The 14,987-nt window shown below is 48.5% G+C and overlaps 1 protein-coding gene across 1 annotated transcript in view; it reads left to right on the top strand.

Annotated features, from left to right (window-relative positions):
* MAP6 (microtubule associated protein 6) overlaps positions 1-14,663 on the top strand; it is a 36,982-nt gene extending 22,319 nt beyond the window's left edge. The window contains exons 2-4 of the mRNA XM_057417401.1: positions 4,749-4,962; positions 6,876-7,072; positions 13,943-14,663. Coding sequence (XP_057273384.1) covers positions 4,749-4,962; positions 6,876-7,072; positions 13,943-13,997 — 466 coding nt within the window. The 3' untranslated portion in view covers positions 13,998-14,663. The remainder of the gene's footprint in view (positions 1-4,748; positions 4,963-6,875; positions 7,073-13,942) is intronic.
* The last annotated feature ends 324 nt before the right edge of the window (positions 14,664-14,987 follow it).

Raw genomic sequence — 14,987 nt, 5'->3', positions numbered from 1 at the left:
AGGGTTTATTTCAGATTGCAGCCAGAATTTGTAGCTTTTGGGCACCTTGCTGCAAGCTGGCCTTGGGATGTTAAAGGGTAATCATAGAATGGTTTGGGTGGGAAGGGACCTTCAAAGCTCATCTACTCCAACCCCCTGCAATGAGCAGGGGCATCTTCTTTAACTATACCAGGTTGCCCACAACCACATCCAGCCCAGCCTTGAATGTCTCCAGGGATGGCGCATCCACAGCCTCTCGGGGCAATCTGTGCCAATGTTTTATTACCCTCACTGTAAAGGATTTCTTCCTCACATCCAGCCTGAATCTCCCTCTTTTAGTGTAAACCCATCACCCCTCATCCTATCACAACAAGCCCTGCTAAAAAGTCTCTCCCCATCTTTCTTATAGGCCCCTTTTAAGAACTGAAAGGCCACAATAAGGTCTCCTTGGAGTCTTCTCTTCTCCAGGCTGAACAAGCACAACTCTCTCATCCTTGAGATGAGGGAAGTCTCAGAACCGAAGGGCTTTTCTCCAAAGCAGGAGATAGACACTCGATGGATGTTCACCAGGCCTGGAAGGGGGATTTAGGTCACCTTCCTGAGGCTTCCCCCTCATCCCTACAGTCAATATTGATGCAGACCTCAAGCAGGGCACCTACCTCCTCATTCCCACTCATCCCCAGTGTGCCTGGCACTCAGATGTGGGGATCCAGGCTGTGAAGGTGCTTGCACACGGCCTACACTGTGGCTCAGGGTAGCTAGTACTTTTCCAAGCAATTGGGCTGGGTTTAGGAGCTGGCACATTCCAAGGGCAGTTCCCAACGGGCTGTTTTCCCTCATTTATCGTGGTGGAGATGAGAGGTTTAGGAATTAGTACTTTTGTGCTATTTAACCATGGAAAGTTGAGTTTCTGGGCCTTGACACAACCAGCACAGAACAGGCTGTGCCTATTCTAGTAACACTTCTGCAGTTTAGGTGTTGACTGGCTATCAAAACCAGCACTAAGATCAGCTGCTGCACCAGACATAGCTGTAGTAAATGGTCTGAGTTTCTCTCCTCCTTCCATTGCTCTTCATAGCAGATAGCCCATGGCAAGGGGTTGCAACTAGATGATGTTTACCATGAGATGTGAAATGCATATGTGCCTGAAAGGGGTTTAGAATAGAATCCCACACTGTTTTGTCTTGGAAGGGAGCTTAAAACTCAACCAGTTCCAACCCCCTGCCACGATCAGGGACACCTTCCACTAGAGGAGAATGCTCCAAGCCCCTGTGTCCAGCCCAGCCTTGAACACTGCCAGGAATGGGGCAGCCACAGCAGCATGGGTCCACCTATGAATAGCTGTTAGTCTGTGCTTTGCCTGCAAAGCCAGGCTCATCCTGGCAGGCACAAAGTAGTCAAGGGTCCTGTTGCCCAGTGCAGTGGACCTGAGTAGTCACAGGATTCTTGTATCTGCAGTAAGAGCAGCAAAGCAGAGATGGAGAGGAGCAGAGGAATTTGTGCTCAGTTTTAACAGTCCAATGAGACTGGTTATTGCATCAACAGCCCAGATCCATTGCATGATGGGAGTGCCCACTCACTGATTTTGAGGAGAGGTTGTGATTCTTACCTTTGAGATTTCTACCTCTGCTACAAATACACTAGAGAATAGCTAACGGGTTCCGAAGTTGCTAGGAAGGAATCTGAGTGACAGACAGACATGGGAAAGAGAAGTAGTGCATGATTTTGTTGCCTTTTGGAAAGCAGTTGGAAATAGTCTGATTTGTGGATGTGGAGCCTAGGAAGAAGCCTCTTGCCTTCTGAGTAACTTAGAATGAACTTTGATTTAGTCAGTGAGGTATTCAAAGCTTTAATTCAGTCCTTTAAAGATGTCTCCTCTTCTTTTGTCTCATCTCTTCATGCAGGAGGGGTGTTTTAACAATGGGCTGCAGAGACAAGTGGAAGACGTTCACTTAACAGGAAAGAAGGGGACACAAATGAGCCCAGTCACGTATTGCTTGTTCAGTACAACAGTTTCGTGAAGGATAAAGGATAGCATCCTTCAAACTGGCAGTATCCCTGGGATTTGACAGTGTTATCCAAGGCCAAGAAGGGCTGGATAGTAAAAGAAGGGGGATAAATGAAGAAATACAGTGACAATAAGAAGTAGATGTAGGTAGAGTCAATATGAAGGAAGAACGGGGAGTTGAAGACGGGATTTGGCTCATAGACTGGGATACCTGCAGTTAGGGATGTATGTGTGAATGTCTTCACGTGTGCTAGATGTCATCAATGGGCATTCAGCTCATCCTAAAGCAGTCACCCATCTCTGCCATACGGAAGGGCTCTCCAGGCCCCACTGACCCCACATTGACAACCACAAGGACACAGACACCCTGCAGATGTGATGAGACCTTAATATAAGTGTCTTAGGAGGAGAAACACACCCAGGAGACTGTTGCAAGCAGCAGTTATTTTGGAAGGGAAAGGTCTTTAACATCTATGTGAATGGGTAATGCAGTACTGGGTGGGCACGGAGCTGCCCTCATCCTGCACATGAAGGGATCAGTTATTACTGGTCCTTGAGGACAACAGATGAACTTCTGCAGCCTCCCCATCTAAGCGGGTGCTCTGATGACGAATGAAGGGTGTGTGTCCATGTGAAGCTTTCCTGAGCCCCTGGACTCAGTCCAGCTGCTTATCTTCTTATAAGTAAAAGCTGAATATCTCCATGAGCCTTTGTCCAATTTGGTAGAAGTTGATTAAGATGTTCAAAGCTATTATGGGAAGGGATTGACTGGCAGTACCCTCACACGGAGGTCATTTCCCTCAGAAACCAGGCTGAGGGTGAGCAGCACAACCCAAAGGGGTTGATGGAATGGGGCAGGAGGGACAAGGGTCTGCAACTTCAAGGTCCCGTTGCTTCACAGGTCCCGAAATTAAGAGAAGGGCTTTGATTTTCAATGAGAATTCAGCCCTTTGAGGAGGGCTTGGATCACCACTGTTAGGGTAGACACTGGGTTGCATTGGAGTCTTTAAGGATCTCAACACTGCCTGGGGACCATGCCTGAGCACAACCTGTTTAAGGTAGCAACACTCTTGGGCTTTCTTCATCCCCATTCTAGGGTGAATGGCAATCCTTAGAGAGAAAATGGAATGGTTTGCTTCAGAACCGGTAAGGAGTTGGTGGCTGTGGGGAAGAACTACAAAATGCAGGAGAAGGGGTCTGTGAATGGGAACCAGAATGTGTCCAGGTGCTAAAAGCCTTTGAGATGTCTTTGGGTAAAGTTGCAGCTGTGTCCAAAAGAAATGAAAGATGATGTTATTTTTTTTCATTAGCTCAATAATAAGGAGAAGCCAGAGCTCAAATACCTGATAAACTGAATTTTCTGCTCTGCTGGAGTTTGCAGCTAAGACAGTTTTATCTTAAACTGTTCCTTCATGCGGTTAACAAAACTATTGTGCGTAATATAGGCAGAATGATACCATTCACTATTTAAAGGCATGGGTAAGGGAATCTTGGCTCCTTACATTTCTGAGTCACCCAGCTCTCTTGCCTGCAGGGGAGGTTGATGAGAAGTGTGTCCTGTGTTGAGTTGCAGAAGATGAATGTTGATATTCCTTCCAATTGTTCTCTTCCAACCTAATTGCAAGAGTCAGGCACTGGTTGTAGGTAACTTCAGTGCAGAGGTGAAGCTGTAGAGACAAAAAAGCATCTCAGTCACATCTGAGCCTGGATTTATAGAGGGCACTTGGCCATTGTCACACAACAAGCGGGTTGTCTGGTGCCCAGCACTGGCTGATTTAATAGACCCAATTTCACTTAAACTTCTAATGTGCCAGCGGGTTTGGGATGCCAGCCTTATGAAGTTTAACCATGCCAAGTGCAAGGTCCTACACCTGGGTGGGAGCAATCCCAGGCACAGCTACAGGTTGGACAGGGAAGAGATTCAGAGCAGCCCAAGGAGAAGGACTTGGGGGTGTTGGTTGATGAGAAAATGAACATGAGCCGGCTTCAGTGTGTGCTCACAGCCCAGAAAACAACCGTATCCTGGGCTGCATCCAAAGGAGCGTGACCAGCAGGGCGAAGGAGGTGATCCTGCCCCTCTGCTCTGCTCTTGTGAGACCTCACCTGGAGCATTGTGTGCAGTTCTGGTGTCCTCAACATAAAAAGGACATGGGACTGTTGGAACAAGTCCAGAGGAGGCCACGAGGATGAGCAGGGGCTGGAGCAGCTCCTGTATGGAGCCAGGCTGAGAAAGTTGGGGCTGTTGAGCCTGGAGAAGAGAAGCTGCGTGGAGACCTCAGAGCAGCTTCCAGTGTGTGAAGGGGGCTACAAGGATGCTGGGGAGGGACTCTTCATCAGGGACTGCAGTGATAGGACAGGGGGTAACGGGTTAAAACTTAAACAGGGGAACTTCAGATTGGATCTAAGGAAGAAGTTCTTTACTGTGAGGGTGCTGAGGCACTGGAATGGGTTGCCCAGGGAAGTTGTGAATGTTCCATCCCTGGCAGTGTTCAAGGCCAGGTTGGACAGAGCCTTGGGTGCCATGGTTTAGTGTGAGGTGTCCCTGCCCATGGCAGGGGGTTGGAACTGGATGATCTTAAGGTCCTTTCCAACCCAAACCATTCTATGAAGTAAAAAATGAGCTGTTGGGAGCCACTTTTTTTAAACCTGAGTGGATGGAGGCAAAAGCTCTTCCTTGTTCAACAATGGGGGATGCCATTCCCACATTCTACTACTCTCCTGTTGGCTTAACTCCTAAACCTCTTTCTCTTTTGATCCTCAGAAACGAGTTCAGACCCTGGGTAGATGTCAAGCCTGTGAAAGCTATAAAAGCAAAGCCCCAGTACAAGCCACCAGAGGAGAAAATGACCCATGAAACCAGTTACAGCGCTCAGTTCAAGGGGGAAACCAGTAAGCCTGCTCCAGCTGATAACAAATACCTGGAACGCCGAAGGATACGCACTCTCTACAGTGAGCCCTATAAAGAACCTCCTAAGGTGAGAGATGTGGTGGAAGGGACCGAGGGCCATCACTGCATCACTGTGCAATAGACTAAAGCTGGGGTGAACACTGCCTGTTGTCACTCCCCTTGTGTGGTATCTTCATTTCCAACCAGTGGGTGCATCTGGGGATCCACCTGGGAGATGGTGGTGGATGGAAAACTGAATATGGGCCAGGATACAAGCACAGGCAGCCCAGAACCCCCCCGTGTGCTGGGCTGCACCCCCAGAGCGTGAGCAGCAGCTCAGGGAGGGGATCCTGCCCCTCTGCTGTGTGAAGGGGAGACCTGAGAGCAGCTCCAGTGCCTAAAGGGGCTGCAGGAAAGCTGGAGAGGGGCTTGGGACAAGGGCCTGTAGGGCCAGGCCAAGGGGAATGGCTTTAACCTGCCCGAGGGGAGACTGAGCTGAGCACTTAGGCAGAAGCTCTTCCCTGTGAGGGTGCTGAGGCGCTGGCACAGGGTGCCCAGAGAAGCTGTGGCTGCCCCATCCCTGGCAGTGTTCAAGGCCAGGTTGGACACAGGGCTTGGAGCAAGCTGCTCCAGTGGAAGGGGTCCCTGCCCGTGGCAGGGGTTGGAGCTGGAGGAGCTTTGAGGTCCCTTCCAACCCAAACCAGTCTGGGATTCTCTTGGCTCTAGTACAGGTTAATGCACGTTGAGGATGGCCATGCACTGCGGGGGTAGGCTTCTGCATTGTCATTTCCCGTATGGTTATCTAGGTTATCTAGGTTACCTATTTCTCCCTCCAAGACTGTGGGCACCCCACGTTATGCTTTACCCCAGGAACATCACGCTAAGAGCCAGATCTCCATCTGTAATTAATTCAGAGCCCTCCACAGATTTTGACAGTAAATGCTTTTAGCTTTGGTCAGATCGATGACAAAGGGCCTGAGCTGAAATATGTTCCAGCCTTATCTCCTAGAAACAGTGGGGGATCTGCATGCATATAAAAGGAGTCAGTCTGTTCTGGTTTACACCTAGGACAGTTAGTCCTTCCCTGAGTGCTTATGTTTGTGAGGTGTCAGAAGGATGCCAGGGTCAGCATGGAGGAGCTGAATGCTTCTGTTCCTCCTTAATTTTGAAGCTATCCTCCCTACTTTGGAGCCTGCAGAAACTGCTGTGGACTTTGCTCAAGTGCCAGCCAGTGTCCCAGCTATCCCCAAGTAGTTTTTCTCCATTGTGGCATTTATTGAGGGGCAAACATGAGGAGTCAAGTCCTGAAAGAGAGGCGGGGATTTGTAGCAGCCTTCTTGTCCTGAGCATCATTTCTCTGCTTCGAATCCAGACAGGGACTATCCCCTGTGGGCTTGCAAAGCCCATCCTGAAGTCAGAGAAAGAGATTGTAGTGACAGGACAAGGGGTGATGGGTTCAAACTGAAGCAAGGGAAGTTCAGGTTGGAGATAAGGAAGAAGTTCTTTACTTTGAGGGTGCTGAGGCACTGGAATGGGTTGCCCAGGGAAGCTGTGAATGCTCCATCCCTGGCAGTGTTCAAGGCCAGGTTGGACAGAGCCTTGGGTGCCATGGTTTAGCGTGAGGTGTCCCTGCCCATGGCAGGGGGTTGGAACTGGATGATCTTAAGGTCCTTTCCAACCCAAACCATTCTGTGATTCTATGCATGGATAAAATGACTGATGATATTCCCTCTCCTGCTGTGTCGTGGTCTGGATGCAATGCACTTTGCTGGCTTCAGGGGCATTGTGCCTTGAGGGCATCCACACCAGGAAAGCAGTTGGCCATTTGCAACTCAGCATGCCCCCAGCTGCTCCCCTCCCTTTGTAGCAGGGCATAGTTGAGGAAAGAAGTGATTTTCATGCTATTTCTGATCTAAATCCTGTTTTCCACCTGTCCTTGTGTCCCTCTTTCTCTGTCTCTCCATCTCTGTGTTGTTGTTTTGCATGTCGCCCTCCATGCAGGTGGAAAAGCCTAGCGTAAAGCCTTCCAAACCAAAAAAGACCACAACAAGCCATAAACCCCTGAAAAAGGCCAAAGACAAGCAGATTGCATCTGGCCGGGCTGCCAAGAAAAAGAGCGCCGAGACCTCCAACACAGCAAAGCCAGAGGACAAGGAGAAAAGCAAAGAGATGAACAATAAACTGGCTGAGGCAAAAGAGTAAATGTCACTGCACTTTCCTTTCTCTCTCATTTTAGTTTCCTTTCTTTCTCCCCCCCCCCCCCCTTTTTTTTTCCTTTCTTTGATTAAATAAAGGCCACAAAATTAATTAGAGGCTTCTAATCTGCTTTTTGTTCTGATTGTATTAGAAGCTGTTCTGTTTTATTTCCAAGGAGGATTAGGGAATCCTTGTTTCTGAGGTCAGGTTGTTCTGCTTTGCCTGCACAACACGGCTCTGCACAGAGTGAGGGACGTGGGAATGCACAAGTGGGGTCATAGGAGATGAAGGTGATGGATCAGCCGTGATTGTGTCCAACCTTGGCTTGGTCCTTCAATGCTTTGATGGTGTGGAAGCGCCCGTTGAGCCATGGAGGGGCTGTGCTCTCATCCCATGAGGTCCTTTTGGGGTTGGCCTTTATTCGGTCATCTCCCACTGGTGTCATCAGGTGGAAGATTTTGGAGGCAGAGAGAGGAGCAGAGGTTCATTCATGGTGCTGTGGGTCCTCTAGAATCAGTGGTGTGGCCAAGGGCCACTTCCCCTGGTGATGCTGGTGGAACTTCTGCTCCAAGAAGCAACAGGAAAGGAGATCCAGTGCAGATAAAGGGCCAATCCCCCCCCTCCAGAGTAGCTGGGGGTAGGTCTAGCTGCATCAAGGCAGCTTCACCCATCAACACCTCTTGAAGTCCTTGATTTAAACAAAAAGGGAGTTGAGGAAAGGCATAGAGAGCAGTGAAGACTTCCCAAGCATGTGGCAGGTCAGGCTAGGTTACCAGCAGGCTGTTCTTCCCTATTGCTTCCCCTAGGTTATGGATCTTTTTGAGTTATTCCTGGTTTGGTTTGAATCTTGGTCTGCTTTCTTCACTTCTGGGGTGCCAGTAGACAGAGCTAGGTTTCAGGAAGAGGTCTAGTTTGCAGAGGTGACCTTCCAAAGGGTAGGAAGAAGTGAGTCAAGAAGGTTGGCTAAGAGCTCTCCGTGCCTGTTGTGTTGACTCTACCGTCTGTTGGAGTTCATGTTGGCTTATGCGCATCTGAAGAGGGCCATAAACCCATTGCTGGGATCCCTAGACTCCAGGCAAGATCTCAGGGTTTCAATCCTATTTACTGTGCGCTTCCTCTAGGAAATCCCCACACCCAGCAAGACCAGTTTGGAAGCTGTCAACACAGTGGGACCATTTGTCAATGAGTATGAATTGGGCCAACAGGCTGACATTGCATCCCCCAGAGAGTGGGTTGTTGAGTCAATGGGAGCTGGAAGAGGTATGGTCCCAAACCAAACTTATGTGCCTAACTTCTGGATTGGGACCTAGATACCTACCTGTCAGTCTTGGTCCCACCAAACTGAGGTGTTGAAGTCTCCTTTAGTGGAGTAGCTGCAAGTGAAGATGAAAGGTTCTTCTTTTCTGCGGCTCAGTACTTCCATCCTAACGTACAGTCCAGCTTGAAGCTTTCAGAGAACAGGCAATTGGGAATAAGGAAGAGAGAGATGGGAATTAGGGTAGGAAGATGGTGGTGAAGGAGTAAAGTATCAGAACTGTGTCGTTGTAGAGGAGTTTGGATGAGGGAAGTCTTTCTGCTAAGGTATTGTAGAGCTGTGAAACTAACAGAAGAAGTGATGGGCCATGAGGGTGAGGAGTCCCATTTTTGGTGTCTCACCCCATTAGAATTGGTTCTTTTGGAAGCATAAAGGAGTAGTGGGCTACAAGGCTGTGAGGAAGTTTCCAAAAAGAGGAGGAAAGCTCTGTGGTACACAGATAGTGACATTTGCTGGCCTTAGTAATGAATAAATGCCAAGTTCAGTGTGTCGTGTGATGTGTCCTGTTTGCCTTGCGCTAACGGCCTAAACCTTTGAGTATAAAGTAAGTGTAGTGTTCTGAATTCCGTGGTGTACTTCCAAGCTTTGCTGTGTTAGAACTGTGTGCTATGAGCTAGTCAGGTTGTGTATGTGGAAAAGTATATATTCATATCTAGAAATATATATATTTAAAACCTCCGATGTTTAGGAGGAAACCAGGGAAATCCTCCAGGAAGTAAAACTGTGGAACTCTTTGCCAATGTAGTGCATTTTCTCTTGGATGTGCATGCTCCATGGAGACGCTGACCTGTCCATATTGACCATTGCTTTTCTGAGTGCTCAGAAGCCCCTGCAGCAAAGCTCAGCTCTGCCTCCAGAGCAGCTCAATGAAAGGCTTGTGGTTGAGCTGGGTGCACTTCCCACCCCATCGCACAAGGGACAAGTGGCCAGAGAAGCCTGAGCTTCCGAGACTTGGTGTGATTCCTTGGCATTTAGATGCTTCATGCGTCTTCACACTCCTCAGTAACATCCTTTCATGTCACAGGATATAGAAACAGCGTGAAGATGACGTGTCACAGCAGGCAGAACAGGTCAGGAAGGCATGTAGACAGATACCAATAGCCCAACACACCAATCTCGCTGCACATAAGGAAAGACCATGCCAAATAATTCTCCCTATTGGGTTTTTTGGCCCTAAGTTTCACATGGAAAGAGACACAACACCTGCCACCACTTCACCTTAAACTCAATGGGAGTTTAGCCCTTGACTTTAAGGGTGACCAAATTTTGCCCAAGGAACATCATTCAGTGTTCAAGGCCAGGTTGCATGGGGCTTGGAACAACCTCATCTAGTGGAAGGTGTGCCTGCCCATGGCAGGGGGTTGGAACTGGATGAGCTTTAAGATCCCTTCCAACCCAAACCATTCTATGATAATGATTCTCTGATTAGGATGCTCAGACAGACCACATAATCCAAGCATCTCCATACTACTGGATCAACTGCTTCTCATCCAGGGCTTCAGGATTGCTGCTTCTCAATGAAGAGCATCCATCACTGCCTCGGAATGAAACATGCACAGTGGGTGCTCAGAATATGGCCTTATGTGTCCTTAATACATGAAGGTTTTGGGGGCATCTCACTGCAAAGCTAGGTATGAAGTGGTCTAAATTCCATCTCTAGTGAAGGAACTTCCAAGGGCCATTGAGCTGCCTGTTTTGGACACCTCTTTTTGGGTGGGATGAATGATCCTTGGAAGCTTTCAATCATTGCAGAAAGAGCCTGGGAGACTGGTAGGGCCCTCTCAGACAACAACAACTTAGGGATATAAATCCTGGCCTTTGCTCCCTGTGTACCAAGTGCTCAGCACACATCCAAGCACAGTTTAGCGTTGCATCGAATACCAGGAACTGCAGCAGAGCCAAGCCTCAGGGTGAAATCCTGCAATGCTCTTACCTTCCACAGACTTTATACCCATCCACTCAGGTTTATCAGAAAGGAGACCAAATCCCTGCTGTTTCAAGTTCACTTTGGACTCTGAGCTTGTCGATCCCATTGGGAAAGAGTGCTCTGCTGTTCTGTGTTCAGCTACCACGATGCCGATTCTGTTTCACTGCTGATCTGTAATGCGTTTTGCTTTCCTTGTAAAAAGAACAGAAGAAATGGTTTGCTTTTTACCCTGTGACCGTTCCTATGCTGTCTACTGCTTGCTTTTGCATTTTCACTGTATTTCACTGTTTCTCCTTTCTGCAAAATGGTGCTATTTGCTGACTGATGCTCCTGTTCCCTGACTGCTTCGCACACCGATCACCTGCTTCTTCATTCGCAACGCAGCCACTGTGTACGGCTCCCATCAATTCCACAACCTCTTGCCTCTTGGAGGCAGATCAGAAGTGTCTAATTAATCTTTTGTGGCCTGGGTTTGGTTGCATATCACCAACGTGTCTCTTGTAACGTGTTTAAGCACACACGCCTCCCCCGTGGTGCTCTTTTCTTTCCATTCCTGCTGTTCTGATGAGAGTGACACACAGACACACTCACACACACACGGATTAATGTATAGCCAATGGATTGTGATGTGCTTGTGATCTTTGCTTGCTCAAAGGGTCTTTTTTTTTTCCAATGATAAATAAATGCTAAAGACGAATAACCACCTCCTCGAGCTTGTTTTCTCCATAAGAAGCACCCTTCCAGCCATGATCAGGTTTGTGATGCTTAAAGCCACCACTTCCCTGCCTGCCATAGGGACAACTGAGCTATCAAACCTCCCTCCCTTTAGATGGCTCCCTTTAGCCTGAGAGCCAGGTGTTTGCAAAGATGAAGATGGACATGAAGCCATGTAGATGGAGCAGAGAGTTTGCTTTTGTATCCTCTGTCTACAAGTGTCATGAACAGAGGGTGAGTGCTCCGCATGCAGGATGCTGCTGCACCTCACGGTGGACATGAGGACCTTGTGTCCGTGTTGCGCTAGGTCAGGGAGCAGAAGATAAGCCCCATGTTGGAACTGGATGACCTTGAGGTCCTTTCCAACCCTAACTATTCTATGATGCTATGAAGAGCTGGAGGGAGGGGATGTAGATGAGGTTACTTAATCACTTAATCACTCTTTCCCAACTTGCTTTGGTCCCAAACCACCTGAAAGGCCCAATAAGAGGGATCAAGGGACTATAAATCTTTGAAAGGAGGTGGTAAGCTTTTTGGTTGAGCACTCCCGGGGTGCTTGACAGTGACTGTGGAAGTCCAAAGCACTGATTTTGTATTACTGAAGGTGTAGTCTAGTGAATGTATTAATGAAGGTGAAGGCTAATGAATGTATTAATGAAGATGGAGGCTATGTGGAGAAATTATAGTGGAGAAGACAGCAGGGCTGAGGGTGTAATTTCCTTTTAAATGGTGAGCCCTGATCTTAGCTCAACCTCTATTTTAATTACCTGTAATGCTTATTTTCAATCATGTTTTTTCTCTTCTAATGGGTATTCCAATAACATCCCCACCAGCCTTGGGGAGAGCTGTCTGCATTAGGCTTGTATTTTGAAGCCTCTCCTCCAATTGTTGATTCCATGGAGCACCAACCCTTTTCTGCCTCACCATTTCTCATCCCTGCCTGGTTTCCAAATCACTTCCTGGATTTATTCCACCTCTGACTACATGGTGATGACAAGTGCTGCTTCCTCATGTCCTGCTGTATGCCCCTACCTTCCCTCTCCTTCTTCTACCAGCTCCCATCCATTCAATGATCACACATCACTATATGGTGTTTAAGGTGTTTCAGCTGGGCTATAGGTACAGGGATTTATCATTTCACCCCTCCACAACTTGATATTGGAGATAATGTTCATTTTTAGTAGATGGGTCCCTGATGGGGCTCATCTGTGACTATCCAGGTTGGCCAACAATGTTTCTTCCATGACACAAAGGTCTTTTCAGCATGGATGGGTGATCCAGCTGCCCACACTCAGAGCTGGAGAACATGCCTTTGCTTCCCTGTTGCTCTCTGAGGTTGCTCAGCATCACAAAGCCTAAACAGCCAAAGGAGAAGGATGGGACCTGGTGATAGGCAAAGGGACCTGGATCCTCTGGGCTTGAACCATCACTGTCTGAACCTGCTGCTCCTAACTCCTTTATAAGTCCTTAGTAACTTGCACTGCCCACCTAGTTCCAAGGGCTGTTGTGAGAATCATGACCATGCAAAGCACTGAAGGTGGGTTACTAAACATAAAATGCTTTGTCTCGTAAGAGCATTTAGTGTGGAGGTGCTGGCTCCTGATAGTCAGTATTGGTGTCTGGGTGAGGGGACAAGGAGAGGAGAGAAAATACGGGTGTGTTGAATGTAAAAGGTCAAGTCTGCATCTCAAACTCTTGATAACGGAGCATCTCGGTGCGACTTTGAGGTGTTGCTTTGGCTCCACAGTGTGAGCAGCCCATGAGGAGATCCTGATTTTAATCAGTTGGTTTTGAATACATCTCGCTCTGAGGGCTGCAGCAACACACCCGGGAGCCTTGTGCATGGGTGGATGAAGAGATTCTTGCCTCATGGAGAAGAGAAGGCTCAGGGGGGACCTGATGGCTGCCTACAAGTGCCTGAGAGGAGGATGGAGCCAGGAGGGGCTGGGCTCTGCTCCCAAGGAACAAGGGATGGGACAAGAGGAACCGGCCTCAAGCTGCACCAGGGCAGGTTTAGATGGAGCTGAGGAACAATTCCTGCCCCAGAGGGTGCTCAGGCATTGGAACAGGCTGCCCAGGGCAGGGCTGCAGGCACTGTCCCTGCAAGTGTTCACACCCCATGGAGACAAGGCCTCAGTGCCATGGGGCAGTGGTGGCCTTGGCAGTGCTGGGAATGGTTGGACTGGATGAGCTTAAAGGGCTTTTCCAACCTGGTTGATTCCATGACTCTATTCAATGATTCTATGATGTTCTCCGTGTTAGTCCTGTGGCCAAGCCACTTAAGCTTCCATCTGATGCAGGGAGTGAGATTTACCAGTTTTGCTACTTCCAAACCTCTGAGCTTCCTTTGGAAGCCTCAGTTATCATTATTCCATCCCTGACTGGTAAAGCCAGGTGATGGCTCCATCAGCTGACATGTGCAGCTTCTTATACCACAATATCCTTTGGATTTAGGGTTTATTTAGGGATGTGCCAGTGCAGGAGAAAAAGGGACCTTTTAAGATGTCTGTCATAGCTAGTACCTGCCAGCATCCAAGGAATAACCACCATCCCTAACAGCAACAGCAAATACAGAAGAGGAGCTTATAGGAAGAAGAAATACGTCGTATGAACATGATGACATGGGCATGTTCAGCACTAAGAACAGTGTCTTTTGCACAGCTTGAAATAACTGTGATGTTCCAACATGGAACATCATGGGATTCAGCTCCCTCTGCTTCCAGCAGTGTCATGGTAAGTTTGATCCAGTTGGAGATCCACTTCCATTTACCCTTATTCACATGAGCTTCAGGGTTGGGAGCAATTCCATTAATGCCACTGGGTCTGTGATGCAAGGTAACAGCTCTGAGTACTTCAGGATGGTGATTTGTGATGAACTATGGGTTTGCTTGTAAACGGTGTTCATTTCTATTGCAGGGTGCCTTGCAGTTCCCTACCCACGATTGTGGAGGTCCCTAACCATGGTCCCTAACCATGTGGAGGAGATGGGAGCCCAAGAGTTAAAGAAAAGCCTGCTAATGGATTGAAGGCATCTTAATGCTTTCTAAACCACCAGCTTTCCCTGCAGGGAATCTGCTCCACGGACACCAACAGCAAGGACCAGCCACCAGAAAATTACTGATGAGGAGCAGTGACAGCTCTTAGCACAGAGGAATGATAACCCTTAACATTGGCAGTTCATCAGCATGAGAGATGGAAAGGGGGGAATGTTTCTGAACCCCCCTTGTTGTCATCTGCCCACCTCCCACCCCAACCTAGCCTGAGACATGCACCAACCTCAAGCTCCCAAGCAAAGCTGGGTCTTCCCAAGTCTTCCTGGGGATCCATAGACCTGCATTCCCTGTCTGGCTCCGAGAGAGGTCTGGAGAGCTGGGTCACAGCACAGGGTGAGGAGCACCCTGCATGGTACATGGTGGAGGGGATCTCACCACACCATGGCTGTGGTAGATGGGTTTGTCCTCATCAGTTAACAGCACCCAGGAGCACTTAGTGGTGCCAGTACTCAATGGTTAAGGTGGAGAAATCCTTAGAGTATCCCTTGGCATTGACCTGACCTGCTCCTTGGCCTGGTTCAGGAGTTAGTACCCAAGTGAGGACCAGTGCAGCTGTGGCCACCTTTGAAGCCAAGACTTTTAACATCAGGGATATGAACCAGCAATGAAATAGTGCTTTGGAGTCGCAGGGCAGTGGATGTCCTTGTCCCCATTGCTCTGTTCCCTCCACTCCCTATTGCTGACCAGGCTTCTCTGTCCCAGTTGGCTCCTTCCCATGCTGTCCTCAGTGCCCCATCAGACCCCATCCACCCACCATGGTGCTATACCTTCTATTGCCTTCTGAATCATTCTCTATCTTCTCTGCCAGCTTTCCCGTGTCCATCCCAACTTCTCCAACCTTTTCCTTTCTCCCACCTGTCCCCCTCCACATCATCCTAAATCCACAGCTCTACCAGGGACCTTCTCCT

The sequence above is a fragment of the Pezoporus wallicus genome, unplaced genomic scaffold, assembly GCF_028554395.1.
Source record: "Pezoporus wallicus isolate ANWC-B61680 ecotype Strahan unplaced genomic scaffold, APGP_CSIRO_Pwel_v1 contig_13838, whole genome shotgun sequence".
NCBI classification, from domain to species: domain Eukaryota; kingdom Metazoa; phylum Chordata; class Aves; order Psittaciformes; family Psittacidae; genus Pezoporus; species Pezoporus wallicus.
This window is presented reverse-complemented; position numbering and strand designations above follow the sequence as displayed.